The sequence below is a fragment of the Uloborus diversus genome, chromosome 4, assembly GCF_026930045.1.
Source record: "Uloborus diversus isolate 005 chromosome 4, Udiv.v.3.1, whole genome shotgun sequence".
Taxonomy (NCBI): domain Eukaryota; kingdom Metazoa; phylum Arthropoda; class Arachnida; order Araneae; family Uloboridae; genus Uloborus; species Uloborus diversus.
The window spans coordinates 16876979-16897371 of NC_072734.1; the positions used below are offsets into that span (position 1 = coordinate 16876979).

Sequence of the window (20393 nt, forward strand, 5' to 3'; positions counted from 1 at the left end):
GAATTTTTTTAAAGACCTTTTCAACCATATCAAATTCGAAAAAATTGGACCATCCATTCGCGTAGAAAGAGCCATCTAGGACGAAAATGTGTTTTTTATTAATATCTCGGTCAATTAGCTTTCGATTTCAAAAAAATTTATTGATGACACTAAAACTTGGCAATAGCTACCGAACCAAAAAAGAATGAAGAAAATCGGTTCACAGAGGAGAAATCGGTACCGAAAGAAAACGGCTTGCCTATTAATATATAAAGATTTTCAATATGTACGTGCTACTAACTTCTCCAACATTTAAAAAATTTTCTAATTTCAAATTTGGAAACAGTTAATAATTCATTTCTGAGAGAGGATTTATTTTTCTCCACTTTCCTAACTTTCCCAAAATTTCATCCAATTTCTTTGAGCCAATTTTCATCTTATTGTTGAAAAAATTACACTATGCTAACTGGAAGTTAAATTTAAAATATATCAGGGGGTAGCCTGTGGTCAGCAGTAGGACTCGACCGATGCATCGGCGAAGATGGTTCAACAATTTAGCCATCTTCATCGGCGGCCGATGCTAATTTGGAGGAAACATTAGCCCATCGGCCTTAAAAAAGATTGAAAAGCCGATGGAATTGGCCGATGTTTTCGAAAAAAAAAAGGACCTTCGCTGTTTTACTTTTTAATACAAAGTAAAGAGAGTTATTGTTTTCATATAAAAATTTTTACCTGAATTTCAGTATGAATATCTATTTTAGTCACCCCTTAAAGAAGTTTTAATACTGCATTCAGGTACAAACAAGTTAATTATTGCATTGTTTTTTTTCTTTTCTTTTTTTTTTTTTTTTTTTTGCGGCTGGATGTATGTATGTATCTCTTATAAATCATAACTCAAAAATGATAAAAGATTAAAAAGATTGAAAGATTAATGCTAAAAGATTAAAATTTGATGCTAAATAGAATGCTATGAAATAGCTTTTAATGCTAAAAGATTAAAATTTCGTATGTGGGGTCTGCGTACGTTCCAGTTGTGCACTTCCCTTTTTGTTTTCAATCGTGTGTTTTTAAAACACATTCAGGCTTATTTACTCTTTTTTTTGTGACCATCAATTACTTATTTCAATGCAAAACTAATATAGCACCTTAGACTAATCCTTTGGTAATATATTGGAGACCAACCTGAAAATAAATAGGAGATGGCGAAATCGGTTTTTAGGACATTTTGTTAGATTCCCGTAGAACAGACGGTAATGTTTAATTTTTCGATATTTGTAATATGAATCACAGTATTGTAGTATTTTCTGTATCGCTTCGGCGGAGTTACAAGTTTGGGGCCCGTCGAAATACATTTTGGGACCCTCTTTCTCTATCACGGAACTTGTAAAACATTTATCATTAGCATTTTTGCAACTCCTACGGGGTCCTAGGGTCATGGGTCCGCTCGCGCAATTGCAACATTTGCGACATTTTAAATTCACCACTGCACGTCAAAACAAACTGGGGTCAGGGCCGCGCCGTCCCTATGTGCAAGGTCGTGCGACGCACGACGGCGCCACAGTCAAAAAGGAAACTAGCTCTACCAATGAAAAATGCTCCAAATGGGTGGAAAAAATCTCCAACCAAAAATATTGAATTATTCATTACAGTCAACTCTCGCTACAACGCGATTCAACTTACGCGAAATGGCTATAACGCGAATTTTTCACGAGTAGGGAAGTTTAGCGCTAACGCGAATTTTTCGCCCACAACACGAATTTTTTCTGAAGGAAGTAAAAGCTTTGTTATTGGCTACTAAATATTGATTTTGTGAATGTTATAACATCCCTTTAAGCATCACTAACAGCCAAAGTTCCCACACCAAACTATCCTACTGTATTAAATAACCACTCAGCATCTTTCATTTGTTTATTTTTTTCATTCTAAATATAAAAGTTAATGAAATATAATGGCAGCTTCGTGCCACCTTCATCTAAAGTTTGTGATGATGGACAGAAAAAGAAAGTTTCTGATAAAAAAATAATAAAAATTAAAAAAGACTAAGATTCTCGATATGTTTGAACAACTACAAAACGTCGACGGTAGCGCGACAATAAGTACGAGTGAATCTTCCATATGTCAAACAAAAAGATATCCGTAAAAGTTCAGAACTAAGTTTCAATATTAAAGCTTTCAGAGCAGTCTAGCAAAGTAACTGTTATGAAATTGGAAGCTGCTCTTGTATTGTGGATTAATAAAGTGATCAGGAAGAGGAGATATTGCCACAAATTGAAACGTTATAAAAGAAAAGGTGAAGCAACCGTATTTAAAAATGTATTAGATAAGAATAACGATTCGATCATGGAGCATAAATCATCATTATCTTCATTTTTTAACTCTTAAATATTGCTACTGTATCTACTGTTATGTATTATAGTGCACCAATTTACTTTTACAACATGCTGTGCGTACTGTGTTGTTTCATTTTATGTCTGTATTTCCATTGATCACTGATTTTGTACATCCGAACAGTATTTCTTGTTGAATAACAGTTTTTTATTTTTTAAATACAGTAAAAGTTCAGTTCCTTATGCAAGAAACTAGTGTATGGTTAAGGAATGCTTTAGAGCAGTTTGAGGGGTTTATAAGTGTCTAAAAGTATTTGGTATGCTTAAAAAATTTGTATGCATGTATTTTTCCACAACGCGAAATTTCGACTCCTTCGCGTAAGTCGGAACTCGATTATATATCAAATAGTGGCAGTGAAATTATACTGCTCCTCCAACATGCAATCCACTTCGCTGCCTACCTAAAAGGAAAACTTATTGTTTTGCTGTGTCTAAACATGCTGTTATTCAACAGTGCAATCGTTTACAGTGAAAACACATGATGCTAATTAATGCATAATTTTGCATTTTTCTTCATATTTGGAGCCGTGAATGTTATTTCGGTATAATATATATATTTTCATAAGGTTGATCATACGAAGCGCAAGAAATTTGCTATTACCCATTTTGGTTCTTACGGTGAATATGTTGTACTAGAAATTTTTGCAATATGTCTTTTTGTGATTTTTAACTATTGTTTGTGGCAATTCAACTGTACAGTACATCTTTCTGTTATCATACATAAAAAAACTAGTATGTTGTGGCCATCACGAAACTTTCTTCTATATTTTTCTTTTTTTTTTTCTGATCCCTCCCCATGCTTGACGAGGAAGCAATATTCCCAATGAAAACAAAATTACACATGCAAAAACTTGACGACCATCCCAATGTCTGAATTATTGCAAAAGCAAAGCAAAGAGCGAAAATTGAAAGTTATTTTAAAAGCCTTAATTGAATTAATTACAAATATTTTATTTGTTAAGAAACATAGGATGGCAACAGTTAAAAATTTTAAATCATTGAGATAATATTTCCGATCATTTCCATACAATTCGCAACTCCAACGAACTATAGGGTTCACTGAAGTCACTGTCTAATGGCGGACTTAAAAACTAAAACAAATGCACATGGTAACGAAGAAAATGCTAAAATTTTTTCTGAAGGAAGTAAAAGCTTTGTTATTGGCTACTAAATATTGATTTTGTGAATGTTATAACATCCCTTTAAGCATCACTAACAGCCAAAGTTCCCACACCAAACTATCCTACTGTATTAAATAACCACTCAGCATCTTTCATTTGTTTATTTTTTTCATTCTAAATATAAAAGTTAATGAAATATAATGGCAGCTTCGTGCCACCTTCATCTAAAGTTTGTGATGATGGACAGAAAAAGAAAGTTTCTGATAAAAAAATAATAAAAATTAAAAAAGACTAAGATTCTCGATATGTTTGAACAACTACAAAACGTCGACGGTAGCGCGACAATAAGTACGAGTGAATCTTCCATATGTCAAACAAAAAGATATCCGTAAAAGTTCAGAACTAAGTTTCAATATTGAAGCTTTCAGAGCAGTCTAGCAAAGTAACTGTTATGAAATTGGAAGCTGCTCTTGTATTGTGGATTAATAAAGTGATCAGGAAGAGGAGATATTGCCACAAATTGAAACGTTATAAAAGAAAAGGTGAAGCAACCGTATTTAAAAATGTATTAGATAAGAATAACGATTCGATCATGGAGCATAAATCATCATTATCTTCATTTTTTAACTCTTAAATATTGCTACTGTATCTACTGTTATGTATTATAGTGCACCAATTTACTTTTACAACATGCTGTGCGTACTGTGTTGTTTCATTTTATGTCTGTATTTCCATTGATCACTGATTTTGTACATCCGAACAGTATTTCTTGTTGAATAACAGTTTTTTATTTTTTAAATACAGTAAAAGTTCAGTTCCTTATGCAAGAAACTAGTGTATGGTTAAGGAATGCTTTAGAGCAGTTTGAGGGGTTTATAAGTGTCTAAAAGTATTTGGTATGCTTAAAAAATTTGTATGCATGTATTTTTCCACAACGCGAAATTTCGACTCCTTCGCGTAAGTCGGAACTCGATTATATATCAAATAGTGGCAGTGAAATTATACTGCTCCTCCAACATGCAATCCACTTCGCTGCCTACCTAAAAGGAAAACTTATTGTTTTGCTGTGTCTAAACATGCTGTTATTCAACAGTGCAATCGTTTACAGTGAAAACACATGATGCTAATTAATGCATAATTTTGCATTTTTCTTCATATTTGGAGCCGTGAATGTTATTTCGGTATAATATATATATTTTCATAAGGTTGATCATACGAAGCGCAAGAAATTTGCTATTACCCATTTTGGTTCTTACGGTGAATATGTTGTACTAGAAATTTTTGCAATATGTCTTTTTGTGATTTTTAACTATTGTTTGTGGCAATTCAACTGTACAGTACATCTTTCTGTTATCATACATAAAAAAACTAGTATGTTGTGGCCATCACGAAACTTTCTTCTATATTTTTCTTTTTTTTTTTCTGATCCCTCCCCATGCTTGACGAGGAAGCAATATTCCCAATGAAAACAAAATTACACATGCAAAAACTTGACGACCATCCCAATGTCTGAATTATTGCAAAAGCAAAGCAAAGAGCGAAAATTGAAAGTTATTTTAAAAGCCTTAATTGAATTAATTACAAATATTTTATTTGTTAACAAACATAGGATGGCAACAGTTAAAAATTTTAAATCATTGAGATAATATTTCCGATCATTTCCATACAATTCGCAACTCCAACGAACTATAGGGGGGCACTGAAGTCACTGTCTAATGGCGGACTTAAAAACTAAAACAAATGCACATGGTAACGAAGAAAATGCTAAAAGTGTTGTGATTTTTGTTCCTACGTATGATTTTTTCGTTTTATTCTTTTTAAATTAATTTTCAAAGTCTTGTGGATATTCTGGCCCACGTAGAAAGAAATCAGAATTAAAGAAGCATTACTAAACGTCAAAGATTAATGCAAACTACGTAGTTCGTAGTTCTAAGCAGCTATTTCCACGATGTTGAATTCGATATTTATCAATTCTTGATAAAACTAAATAATAATTGTGGCCTGACAAGAATAACAATTAATGCTAGAAAATTCAATATGACATTACAAATTGTTATCGAAAGAAGATGATACTTTTTTGCCTTGCTTGGCTAGAGCTTATTGTTTTCCATTTGTAGCTGAGTTATTTCTCTCGAATTCCAGAATCGGTTAATTTAAAAATTTTCTGTTTCGATTTTTCTAATTTCTGAGTTACGATTTAATTGTGTCATGTTATGCAAATCATCAACAAAATTCTCACGGATATATGGTGGTAGTTTTCTTTTCAGTTGATTGACCATTATTTCTTTTCACTTATCGAATTCTGTAATCTTACTACCATTTTATTCCACTCATGATAAAAATTAAAAACGGTTTAACTAAAAACGCGAAATCTCGCCAAGGCTACTTTGCTCGCACTATACTAAAACTATAACCCTAAACAAATTTGGCGAAACCTTTCAACTGAGAATAAAAGGAATAAAGTAAATTCTTTCTCGGTTATTCATTTTGTTCTACGATAATATATTCAAGAAAATATTTTGCATACTGTCCATTCCAACTAAATGCTGCTGTAAAATATGGTAAGTTTAATTAATTTAAGATTAAAAAAAACCCATATTCTTACAAATTCATACAAAACAATAAAAATTTTTACCTTGTATAACGTTATCCAAGTTTGTTAATCCAGAATTTTCGCTTTCACCAATTATTAAGGAAATAATGAAAACTAACATTATTTTGAGAAGCTCGAGAATACTACTAAGGGACGAATTAATTTCTGTAGCTGAAAGCAAACTAAGACACATCGATTGCGTTAATAAATACTCAGAACAAACTGTCTGTGTTTACGTCAACAGACACACGTGGAACGCAACGTGGCAATGTTTTAGTTTCATTTGCAGTTTTGTAAATCACCGCAAGGTAGCGTATTCGAGCGCTGGAGTTCCGAATAGGGAAATTGCATGGAATTAATTGTTTCCATCATAGCCTTTTTAAACTAAATTTTTTAGAAATAAATTATAGCCTATATTGCTTCCTGATAATGTAGCTACCTGTGGTGAAAAACAGGTTAAAATCGGTCCAATAGTTTTGAAGTTTACCCCGGACATACAGAAGTAGCCATTTATGTATATAGATTATAGCTCCTCTTGTACAACATTACTGAGGAACATACAAAAGGAGTGAAATTTCAAAAAGACAAAAATGGATCGATGTTTTAAGCTCTAATGTAGACTTCTCAAAAAACATTGAAATTGAGCCGTCTTTTTGCAATCTCTTTTCGCTTCTTCAATGTCTGTAAAACTGTTTTTCCAATCAACGTTCTAATACTGCGGAAAACGCACTTCCCAGGAATTTCTCTCCTCATACGTTATTTTTTAGCGCGCAACTAATGAGTTAAGCATAGTTAGATTACGACATCTTATGACTGTCAGAAATTCAATAGTGCATTTTTCTTTGATTTCATGCGGAAGTTTTTGCTGTAGAGCGGCCACAAAAAACTGGTCACACACAGACGTGACACACATACACACACACACATACACACAGACAGACAGACATTTTCCAAAAATAGTCGAAATGGACTCGATACACCTCACTCTCGACACACCTTCCTCTTTTGACGTTCGAATCCGTCAAAATTCGAAATTCGAAAATTTGCACGAATCCAATACTTTCTTCTATATATTAGATATAGAAGAAAGTAAAAATACGGTAAGCACATTTGCATATCATTTACTTGTGCATAATACACATATATTTTAGACAATAATTTAGGTTATATTTTTAGTTCCAAAAAGTAACGACTTGACCATAATTACTCAACTCCCCTACCCCCTTTTTCTTCAACAATTTGTGCATTGATTTAAAGAAAAAGCTTTGGACAATGTGTTTGTTTCAGATATTAAATTCAATGCCTTTTTAACGATTCCGTTATTAAGAATTTTTCGTTTTACCGGCAAGTTTCTGTTGTAGATTTTAATATGAAATATCCTCTACACAACATTATCCTTCAATTTAGAAACATAATGTACCCCTCCGTTTCGTGGCGCAACTAGAGGGGGGGGGGATGTCACATGGTACCCTTTGGTTGCCCCATCTCTCCAGAATGCTGAGTTGAATGTTTTTTAAAAATATTCTTTGTTATTGAGGAGGGAAAAAAAAAGACGCTTCTATGGAAAACAAAGTGATTTTAATAAGAAAAAAATAATGATGTTGGGGTAAAACTTTTATTTTGTTAAGAAAGAAATCTTTGAAACAAAAGTTTTAACACATTCGTATAATTGGTCAGCTACTCGTCCCCTCCGCTCTAGTTTTTTTTCTTTTTTCTTAATTATTTCGTCTGAAAGTACGGAAGTCTAAAAAATGGCGCTCTTCTGAATCTTTCCCTGTCCCGCCGCAAGAGCATTACGGAGCATATCAAATTTCATTTCCAAATCTTCAATTTTGCAAAATTTCATGGGGAAATTCCCCAACGGGGACCAGGGGATCCCTGGGGGGTTCCCCCGAAAACCAAATAACATCATTTGAAACTGCTTTCGAAAATCATCAAAAAATTGCGTGAAAGATTGCCCACACAATATAACCAAATATGGTCTTATAATCGCGTTTTTAAGATTTCAATTTTAGAAAATATTCAGGCAACGGCCTCCAAATAAGCTTTTCTTTAATATCCTCAAAAAATAGTTTTTTTAAACATAATTTACGAAAACTTTAAGTCGAATTGCCTCTGAACCTCTTCCTCTAATATCATAGAATATTGCTTAATTTATAGGACATTAATTTTGAAAAAATTTCCAAGGGGGAGCTCCAGAATACGCTTCTTGTAAAAATCTTTGAAGTTGTCTACAGTTGCGTTTTTGGAAGTTTAATTTCGAAAGATTGGGAGGAGATAGGACACACACACACAAACAGACATTTTCCAAAAATGATCCAAATGGACTCAGCACACGTCAAAACGTTCAAATCCGTTAAAATTCGAAAATTTGCACGAAACCAATACTTTCTTCTATATGTATCTATCTCTTTACTAATACTATAAAGAGAGAGAGTGGATTTTTGTGTGTTTATATGTTCGAGGTAACCTCTGGAACCACTGCACTTATTTGAAAAATTCCTTCGCTTTATGAAAGGTGTTTTCTTACTGAGTGACATAGGCTATAATTCGAAAAAACCCGATAAATAGTACTTCTTTTATTCCAATTTAGTCCCAAATTTCACATAAATTTCCGAATATGGGAGTGAAAAATTATTTGCAAGTATTAATATTATACATCTTTGAAAATGGTAGATATTTTTGCTTTCTAAACAATTTGTTTCAATGCTCTAACTTAATTCGCAACTCCAGAGCTCGAATACGCTACCTTGTGGTGATTTAGAAAATTGCCGAAAAAGGTAAAACATTGCGTTCCACGTGTACCATTTTGGGCAAAACAAGCAGTTTGTTATGTGTATTTTTTTTTATTTGCGTGATTCATCATTTGGAATCGTCATAACATTAAAAATATCTGCTAAAAAACTGTGAGTACGCATTTTATTTGTATTTATTTTCATGGAAGTTAATAGCGCGTTTTGTACATTTTATTGAAATGAAATTTCAGCTATCATCACCTTTTATAAAGTGTGATGATAGCTGAAATGATGATAGCTTAAGACTTGATTTTGATATAACATGGTTGATGTACATTATTTCAAGATTTCGTAATTACAAGGCAGTGGTGGAAGGTTATGAACAGCCACCACGAGGTCTGCTGGTGTTTTATGTTCATTTGAATATGTTAAGGCTTTGGTTCTAAAAATAATGCATTTTTGCACATTTTGAAGAGAAAAGGATAATTTTGTATATTACTTATCCTCCCCTCATCCAGTCTGTTACTGTGTATCATCAGCTCGGTGTCTGATCTCCATCTGATTTTTCGGTGTCTGTTACTGGGGGTCGGACCTTTTTTCGAAATTGAGAATATAAAAATTGAATTAACTCATTCAGGGGATCCAGAAGCAGTCAAACGTCAGATGAGGTGTAGTTGCATGAGATAAAGTAGTTTAAAAAGTCTAAATCCGTTAAAAGGCTCAGAAAATTGAGTTAACCTAAGAGCGATTTCTTAATCATGTCTGTTGCTGGTGCCGTTACCCTATGTGTTTCTTTTTTTTTTTGATATTTTTTGTTTTGTTTTTCAAACAACTCTATGTAATTTTGCGACAAAACGTCTTTTTTTTTTTTCAAATTGAACGGTAAGATGGCTTATTTAAAGTTTTTTTATGCTTAATACCCACATTATGCGAATTGCTTTTTTTTGGTCCCAGTTATCCCAGATTCGCAACTCCAACGAACTATAGGGGACGCTGCAGCGGCGGTGTTTAATGGCGGATGAAAAAGGTAAAACAAACGCACGCCGTCACGTATAAGTTGCTTCTAAGCTAAGTAAATGACAGAGATTTTGGATCGTATGTATGATTTTTTTTGTTCTTTATTCATTTGAAAAGATTTTTCAAAGTCTTTTGGTTATTCTGACCCATGTAGAAAGAGATGAGAAATCAAAAAGTATTACGAAAGTAAAAAAATAATGCAAAACACACAGTAAGTTGTTCAGAAGCAGCCATTTTCACGATGTTGAATTCGATCATGGCCCCACTTAATTCTTATTTCTTCGAATCGGTATATTTTAATTCTCTCTTCTTCATATGTTTCTATTTCTCATTCTCAACTAACTGATAAAATTCTGTCATGCTATGCTGTGTGAATCATCTACAAAATGCTCACGGATATGTAGTGGCAGTTCTGTTTTAAATCATCATGCATTTAATTCATTCATCATGGAAATGATTTAACTGATAAAGAAAATCTTGTCAAGATACATTATTCTTTGACACAAATACTAAAACCATAACCCTAAACAGATTTTTTTTGGCGAAACTCTTCCACCGATAATGACAGCTTTTGCAGAGCAATAAAGTAACGTTGGCGCAATATTTTGGCGATAAAAAATTCAAAGCTTTTATTTTTTATCGTTAAAATTCTTAACGTTCTTTCTGGATTTTTCAATCCGTTCTTCGATAAATATCTTCAAGAATATTTATTTGCATACTGTACATTTCAGTTAGATGCTGGTTATTTAAATAAATTATGTGGAATTAGGTTAAGGAAAAGCAGTAATTTTTCAGCATGGTCCTAGTGTCCAGCCAATGTTATTAAGTCTGCTTTTTTTACATCGAAATGAAAAACTAATATTTATTCAAATTCACTCTGAACAAGATAAATAAAATGTGTACACACAGTTTTTTAGCAGATATTTTTGATGTTACGCTGTTGCGAATGACGATTCCAAATGATGAATTACGCAAATAAAAAAATACACATAACAAACTGCTTGTTTTGCCCAAAATGGAACACGTGGAACGTAATGTTTTACCTTTTTCGGCAATTTTATAAATCACCGCAAGGTAGCGTATTCGAGCTCTGGAGTTGCGAATAAACGAAGTGTTCAAATTCAAACTGCGAAGCTGTTCAAAACTATTAATTTTATAAAGGAGAAGAAAGATACAATTTGTCACACGAGGTGACGTGAAGGCAACAAATCTTTCTTAGAAATGTTTTATCTATGACGAGTCAGTGGACAGATAACTGACACTCTTGCACAAGAAATACCTTTTGGCCTTGTTTTCGATGGTGACGTTGATAATTTTTCTTTTTATGTGTACAGTAGAAGAATTACTTCCTCAAAAAGATAACTCAAAGCGGCGCAGCGTTGAATTCATTTATTAGCTTTGCTATGAAAGATATCTTCGTATGTTTTTGTGGTGTAAAATTTACTCAGTTGGAATGAATACGAAATCTGAAAAAAGGAAGGGTACTTTTTATGCATTAAGTTACTCAGAAATGGGTGTTGCTGGTCATACGATCTGACCATTTTTTGATAAATTTGTTTACGTTTAATATTTAAAAAAAATACTTAAATCAGAGCGTTTTCATTGTTTACGGCTTCTGCCGATGACATCACAAATGATGAAATGCCATTCAGTGTTGCCATTCGCAGTGCAAAATATTTAATTCGCATCTTTACTCACGTGTATTGGCAACGATATGGTTGATAGCAAGCGTAGAGCGCAATTTTAATTCGCTTCTTGATCATCATAGCGTGGAAACGTAGTAGAAAGATGCGGCAAAGTACATCATTTGTGACGTCATCAAGACCACGCCTTGTTTGAAAAATCGGACATTTTAAAAAAATGATTTAAAAAAAAAAAACTGTTGGGAAAATGAAAGTATTTTCGGGGTCCATGTTATTATTTTTTTTTTGCTCATTCAATCCATTTCAACGACTAAAAGTAGTACTTTTGACTGAAAGAATCCCCCCCTCCCCATTTACCCAAATAGGCATAAGCGCCCAAAAAGAGGATCTCAAGAGGGGGGGGGGAGGAGCTCTAGCCCCTTCTAGACAAAACTACTATGAATTTTTTAAATACATTTGACTCTAAATGAAACAACAATATTCAATAAATATCAGTGATGAATAACTCATTAGAAGTTTCTTTACTTTAAAATTTTAATAATTTCAATCTACAGTAAATTTGATTTTGTAATTATCTCAAATTAATTCAGATAACAAATTTCAATCTTTCTTCGAAGTAAAGCATAATAGATCCTCTTAAAACGCTTAAGTCCGTCTAAAGTCCGAAAATGAAAATCTTCATGCATTTAAAATGTTTTGTGATGTAAACTTCGTAAACAGAACAAAAGTAGAAACTTTTTTTTTTTTTGTTTTAAGTTAAGGCCTTGTAACGTAAAAAATTTTCTTAGCCGCCTCTCTAAAATCATACATAAGGGCGCCTATGCAAACAGCCGTTACGAAATGAATTTCCACATGTAAATAACTCTGGGAAAGTTCAGTTTTAAACACAAAATCATTGTGAAAAGTGATATGGTCGTCAGAAAAGGAAATTCTTTGGGGAGGGCTTGATTTTGGTTGATAGTGCGTATATTCTCTATAGTGCGGCGTAAAGGTTTAAGCACAAGCACAAAGTTTCTCTTTATATTAAAAACTAGTGGTACCCGCACGGTTTTGCCCGTAATAGAAAAATTAAAAGGTCTTTTGGTTCGCCTGTATGTTTACAAATAATACATGGTGAATTTTCTCGCCAATTGGCATGTACCCATATTACGGTTCCACGTTATGATAATTTCGTAATTTACTCGTCCATCTTATGACAGTTTTGTTCTTAAAATTGGAATAGAAAAAGAACCACATCGAATTTTCGAAAAATCGCTTCGAGGTGCACACCCCCATGCTTCAAACTAACTTTGTGCCAAATTTCATGAAAATCGGCCGAACGGTCTAGGCGCTATGCGCGTCACAGAGATCCAGACATCCAGACATCCTCTTGACATCCAGACATCCTCCTGACATCCAGACATCCTCCTGACATCCAGAGAGAGACTTTCAGCTTTATTATTAGTAAAGAAGAAAGCTCAAAGAAAATTGTGAAAGGAACTCTGTGGCGGGGCTGCGTCCAAGAGACCCTATAGCCCCTACAGCCTTGAAATTTTGTACAAAATTATTTCGAGCTCCGGTGGTTTGCACTTGGGGTTTTGTTTTTTAAAATTCGATTTTTTTTTGTAATTAATTTTTTAAGATCAAATTTCGCGTAAATTGCCTATTATTGCCTAATAAAGTGGTGAAAAATTACTCGCACATATTAATATTATACATCGTTGAAAGGGTAGAATTTTTCGCGTTGTTCACAATTTGTTTCAATGCTCTAACTTCAATCAGGCGGGAGTTACTTTCGTTTTTAACTCTAACTGTTTTAGGCTTAGCTAAAATTTAGGCACTACTTTCTTCATTAAATCCGACAGTTAAAAGTGAAGAAATTGTCCCACAAACTTCTTTTTGGCACCACTGGAAAGAGCGGCTTTTTTACTCCAGAGTTAACTCGACCCATGGTCGAAAACTTAGCTTCTATCTTCGAAGAAAAAAAAGTTACGAGCAGTTTCAATAAAGTTCGAAAAATCTCATTTCCATTCAAATTATTGATGTTTTATCTGGCGTTGCCATTATTACGTCTTTTCGATTCGTTTTTTTTCCTTCTTTCTTATTCGCAAATTTTAAGGGTTTCGATTTTAATGGAAAATTTTAGGCTCAACTCAATTCAAGCCCTGAGCTAAAGGGCAAAATATATTAATAGAGACCTCTAATTTTGAAAATGACTTGTCAAACGTACACAACTGCAGTTTTACAATGCTCAAAGAGCCCCTCACCCCTTACGGCTCTGCAAGTTGGTACAAGTTACTTTGAAACCCGGGGAAGGAGTGCTTTTTGCTCCAAAAGGAGCTCATACTGCGTTTTTAATATGTTTCTTTTTAATTGACGATTTAAATCTTTGCGATTCAAATACTTCGGAGGTTGGCCTGCGTTAACGAGCAGGGGGCAGAGCCCCCTAGTTAAGAAAAAAATAGAAAAGAAAAAAATATACACAGGAAATGTTTTGAAGTTTTTACTCTACCTAAACCTGTGGTGCCCAACCTTTTTCTGTATTAGAGCGACGCCTCATATTAAAATCATTCTTACGAGCCAGAACACATACAAAATTTCAAAATAATTCACTCTTTTGTAACAAATAATACGGGGAAATATGAAAAGGGAAAGAAAATCATAGACAATAATTGTTGTTATCGTTACTTTGATGCTCATTTTATAAAATGCATGTTTTTTAGAAACCGATTATTGTATGTTTATCTCCCAATTTGAAACATTGTCACTAACCGCGTTTTTGGATTCGTAACATTGGTCCAAACAGTGAGCCACATGAATCAGCTTAGCGGGCCGGATGTGACCCGGGGGCTGTATGTTGGTCACAACTGATCAAAACAATAATACTTATGTTGTGAATTCATAAATAATTAATTTGAAGGAAGACAACAATTTATAAATAAATCAAAATTTTAAAGTCACAAAAGTTTATACACAGAAAAGAAATTCTTACATTTCACGAAACACAAATGTCTTCTGCAAGTCCATGGTGGTTCAATTGTATATCTGATGAGATTTAATACGTGATTTTATATTTCACGAAGCACAAATACCTTCTACAAGTCCATGATGGTTCAATTGTATATCTGGTGAGATTTAATACGTGATTTTACATTTCACGAAGCACAAACGTCTTCTACAAGTCCATGGTGGTTCAATTGTATTGTTACGCGCTCGGTGCAACTTCAAACTTTCTTTAAATGACGACACAGTTCTTGAGAAAAACGCAGGAGATTTATTTACAACTATGTACAAGAAATATCGCTAACTGCTAAATAAACCATAGCAATTAGGCAAATATCAATTAACACCGTAAGCTCAACGGTCGCACACGTATTTACATCAAAATACGCAAAAACAGAGCGCAAAGGCTAATACACACAATAACAGAGCTAACGGCTCAGACGAAACTCAGTTTAAAAAGCAAAACTGACTCTCCCATTCAAATGACACACGGCTTTTATACTACTTTGGAAAGTTCGACAAAATTCTACAACTTTCTCATATTTTCTTTTTATTCCATTCACAAATCTTATCATTCAGAAATGGGGGGGGGGGGGACTGTATACTTCAGTCGAATGTTAAGGGGTTTTTATGTACATTACAAGAAGCTATTTACAGGTTACGTTACTAAGATAATTTTAGATGAAAAATAATGGAATAAACGCCTAATTTAGCCAGATTACAACAAGTTAATCACAAAAATAATTATTATTTACAGAATTTGTAACAGTATATCTGATGAGATTTAATACGTGATTTTACTAGGGCTGCGGAGTCGGAAGAAAAATGGCCAATTCCGACTCCTGGATTTTGAAACGTCCGACTCCAGCTCCGGATTTTTTGTTTTTTATTTTCTTTCAAAGTCCCTCCCCCTCATGGGAAGGGGGGAGGGGGGAACGCCTAAACAGAGATTGAAATATTAATTCCTTTTTATGAAATTTTCGCGTTGTATTTTATTGTAAACCTAAGATGCTTACAACGCTAGAAATTCAATTTGAAAATCGAATTATCCAATAGTTGCGATTTCTAAAATGAGATTACTTAAAAATCCCATTTTTTTTAATGAGAAGGATTAATTTGCTTTCCTTTAATGTTTAACAAAGAGATGTTGATCAAATCCTGTGCTTTCAATTTTTCAAGGCTGTAACTTGAGAATTTTTTTTTTTTTTTTTTTGATAAGCCAAAAAACTTTTCTGGAGTGGACGCGCCCCCCTCCCGGGTGACACTCATCTGGTGGGTGACACCTCAACTTCATTTCAGAGTCTATAAAAATTGAAATACTTTAATTCTGAAAAATTTCCCCAATAATAAATCGTAAATTTAATCTTAAAAATTTCAACGAAAATATTGCACTATGTTGGGGGGAAAGGTCTGGTACATGTTCGTTTGGAGCAGATTTTACACAAAAGGCGGCGGTATACAGCTTTGTATGAATAGCTTTAACTATACCTACATTTTTAGGCTCAATTTTAGTTTTAATTTTATTAGCAGGTTTAGAATTAACTTTAATATGAAGATTTTAGGATTAACTGCAATTACTGTGAGTTGTAACCAATAAATAATTTACTGATTTTATTTTGTACTTTTTAGTGATAAACAAGCTTTCTTTGATAAGATCTTTGGATTATTATTATTTTTTTTTTTACAATTTTATCGGATCTTTTGGATTTGCGCTTTCATGCAAACACTTATTTGAATTTACCAAGCACCGTCAGAGGTTTCCCGACTTGCTCAAGCGATACATTCCTTTTACTACACTGCTCAAAACAATTAAAGGATATTGTAAGTCTTTTACAAAAAGGAGGTATTAGCAAATTTTTTTTTTGCATAGAATCGAAGAAGGGTGTCACAAATACAAAAATTTCTTAATTTCAAACATCGCAGTATGTTAATTTTGAGTTTGACGTCGAAGACGACGTTTTAGTGGCAGCGAATGAGATTTCGCTTTTAACTTATTGTAAGACAATGCAGAACATATTGATCGACATTCAGTAAGCGCGTTGTAACGATGAGTGCCTCAACGAACTCATTTAACGGAATCAGAAGCTTCTAAAAAAGGTTGGCAGGCTAGAAGGGAGCCAAACACAAGCCGAGGCAGCGGTTGCTAATGGAGTTGTGCAAAATGTGATTTCTAGGACATAGAAACATTTTTTAGTGACTGGAAATTTTGGCCGAAGATCAAGACAAGATAGCAGACGGTCAACAACGCTCAATGAAGGCGGTTATGAATGCCACTTCACTACAACGACACCTTCGCTCGGTACTGGCACCACAATTTCGATACAAACTGTCCAAAATCTCCTTCACGCTGTAAGTCTGTATGCTTGTCTACCAATGGTGTGTGTCACATTATCTGCAAGGCATCGTCGCGCTGCAGGGAGTTGGTAACAGAGCATCTGAGTTGGAGAAGAAATGAATGGAGCAATACCTCAGACAACTCCCGTTCTTGTCTTCATCCTGATAAAGGCGTATTTTCATCTGGAGGGAGCGTGGCACTAGAAACAATCTAGCTTTCGTGCTCGAAAGTGCCAGATTTGGTTGTGGGGGTGCGATGGTATATGCTGACATCTCCATTAATGGGTGCACCGATCTGCATGTCATTCCGAATGGAACTCTGACGGGTCGTCAAAGTAGGCATGAGATCCTCAGACCTATTGTAGTCCCTTACCCTGCAGCAATTGGAGGAGACTTCATGTTGATGGACGCCAATTGCAGACCACATCATTCTAACTTGATGAATGATTTCCTGTTGGAGGAAGGAATCATACGAAGGGAATGGCCAGCGTGTTCTCCAGATATGAACGCAATACATCATGTTTGGGACATTCTAGGCAACGAGTCTCTGGACGCCTACCACTTCCACAAAGTCTCCAAGAACTGGAAAGAGTCCTTCAGGAGGAGTGGGGCAGAATACCCGAGCCTCTCATCAATAGCCTCATTGATTCCATACCTGAGAGGTGTTTTACATTGCTGGTCGTCTGGGGTTACCATACCTCCTACTAAAAGCAATTTTCTTTCAAAGAAACCCTCTTTTTTATTTGTTTTCCTCATATGAACAAAATGCGTTTTTTTTTCTTTTGTATTAACCAAAAGTTTAAAAAAAAGTATTTTTTTCTTTTAAACAAATGTAATTTTTGTCTCACATAGTTTACTACGTATGTCGATAATGTATCAATCATCCAAAAAGTTCTCCAGATTCAAGATCAACCCAAAATCTCAATATCCTTTAATTGTTTGGAGCAATGTATTTTATAACTGAGATCGAGGTAAAAAATATACTATTATTTTTCTATGAACGTGATTACTTAGAAAATGTTAGGCAACAAAACTCTTTACTGACAGTTGCTATCAGTTAAATAAAGTTAAAAAATAAGCAAACTAGGAGACTGCGGCTAAGGTAGCTGTTACAGAAAGTTTGATAAACAATCAAGCCAGCTGGTTGCCACAATGACAGTTATTTTCTTATTAGTAAGCCTTTCTACATGCAATCAAATTAATCGGTAGTCAGTTTTTTAAAAATTGCAAGGAGAGTCAGTGAAAATTAAAGAAAAAAAAAGAAACCCGAAGTCGGAGTCGGAGTCATCACGAAGGACATTTCACGAAGCACAAATGCCTTCTACAAGTCCATGGTGGTTCAATTGTATATCTGATGAAATTTAATACGTGATTTTACGTCGATAATATGAGGTTAGGGAAGGTTTTGGGAGCGAGAGAGAAAGCAGTTCTCTGCAGGTTGACCTTTTCGGTTAATTTCATGAAGCGGTTTGGCTATTTTTCTAGATTTTCACTCGAGTAATACTGCTTCCTGTTCTTATGAATATCACGTGAGAGGGTTCTTCAGATGTATTCCACCAGATTAGGCCTAGGCTAAGTACTGGTCAGCTCATCACACTGATAATCTGAGATCAAGATGTAAACACCAAAAGTGTCTCATCATTTGGCGACAATAGCTCTTGGACGAAAACTAGGGACAGTTCAATTTTCAAAGTAGATTAGGGGGACAATTGATATTCGATTGACAGCATTCATTTGAGCATCAACTGTCATCCACCGCAGGCGGCATTGAGCCACCGCTGGTGCCGAACGAGGCTTGACGAGTAAAACGAGCAGAGGGCGGAGCCCCCTAGGTTTTTAAAGTAAATTATGAACTGTTCATTAACAGGGGGGAGGGGGCAGTGTTCATTCACTGGTCAATTTACTCTAAAAAATATTTCAAATATTTATTGATGCATCATATGTTCATTATCTTTTTCTTCTACCCAGGAACACCAACACAATGACCTCCCACGACCCGTACAACAAATGGCGCATGGCCAAAGTGAGCACGGTTGGCTACTGCACCTTCGGCGTCGTCCTGGTGGGGTTCGCCATGCTGCTCGCAGGGGCCATCATCTCGGGCATCGCCTACACCGAGGTCCGTCCCAACGTGGCAGACGAGAACTACGAACGGTACATCCGATCGGACCTGAAGCGTGTCATGGGTCCCATCACCCTGGCATTCGGGCTGCTCTGCATCATCAGCGGCTGCACCTTCTTCTCCGTGAACCTGTTCTCTGCTTCCAGGGAGCAGAGAAGGAGGGCGAAGCACAACCTCAAGTACAACGTGAGGAGGTCGGAGGAGCACCTCCCGCCCACGCCCGATGCCGACAAGAAGATGCTCAGTGATGTCTGAAGAGGACATCCTCACAACTTCCAACCCGTCACGAACGATCTATTGCGCTTGAATGTTTGCGGTGATTGGCCGAAGATTACCTGCCTGATTCACCACCAGCTTTAAGTTTTGCGCCCAAACGTTTTGCACTTTTTATTATTTTTTTAAAACTTATTTTAAAGTTCATCAACGAGATATTTTCTCTACCAATCACAGCACATAGTCAATGGCTATGGCTTCACATTATCGTGCTATTTAACTGGTGGTTGCGAAAAGTCGAATGTTTTCCTCAAAGTGTTGTCAGATATAGTTTGGTTCTGATATGTTTATGACCTTGACAATGTTTACCTTTTTTTAGGGAGTTCAGACGGGTGCATTATTGGCACGAATTTCAGTTGAAATATTTTTGTAAAACTACTAAATGTCACCCGAATCAACTTGGTGCTTTTTTCCAACCTTTCCATTTTACCCCAAAATGAGGATAAGTTGTCAAGGTCATAGCTCAACTGATCAGGGCCACACTATAGAGCTAATGTTTCTGTATGAAAACAAAGTTTCAGGCAGAAACATTCAGCAAACTACGCATCATTTGGCAAACATTTGTTTTGTTTCAGCAGCTACGGGTAAAGATGATAAAATTACAGAAAGGGACGACACCCAAACCTGTTTTTATGTGGTGGATAGGGACCTCACAGAAAAAAAGTCTCACGTAGAAAATAACCCAAAAACTTATCTTTAAACGAAATCACAAATAAGCCAAGTGATGACAATTTTGCCGAATAGTCGGACAAAATTTCCCGAATAAGGAAATTTTTGGGAGGTCACACTGACTTCCCATCGGGGTGCCCCTGTCGTCACTTGAAGATACTACCTCGCACTCATTTTTCAATAATTTCGCCAATTGAGTCCCAATCTGATTGAAATTTTCATATACCGCAAAAAAAAAAAAAAAAAAAAAAAAAAAAAAAAAAAAAAAAAATCGCACAAAAGAAAAATCGCACACAAAAAGACCGCACAAAAACAGGTTTGAGTGTATAGCACATTTGAGGTGGGAATTTCAGGGAAATTTCTTGTATAGTTTGATTCAAAAATGTGCCACTGATCCATCAGAAAAATTCGATTGCCAAAGTGCTCCAAAATTTAATTCAAATCCTTAAATTGTACCGCAAGCACAATATTTGACGCCATGTTTTGTCAAAGGCACATGAAAACCACGCAATTGGTGGTAAAACACTTCTGTTAGGTA

General features: G+C 35.0%; 1 protein-coding gene across 1 annotated transcript in view; it reads left to right on the forward strand.

The window, feature by feature from the left end:
* LOC129220197 (uncharacterized) overlaps positions 1–20142 on the forward strand; it is a 43163-nt gene extending 23021 nt beyond the window's left edge. The window contains exon 2 of the mRNA XM_054854561.1: positions 18760–20142. Within this exon, the coding sequence (XP_054710536.1) occupies positions 18773–19168 (396 nt within the window). The 5' untranslated portion in view covers positions 18760–18772 and the 3' untranslated portion in view covers positions 19169–20142. The remainder of the gene's footprint in view (positions 1–18759) is intronic.
* The last annotated feature ends 251 nt before the right edge of the window (positions 20143–20393 follow it).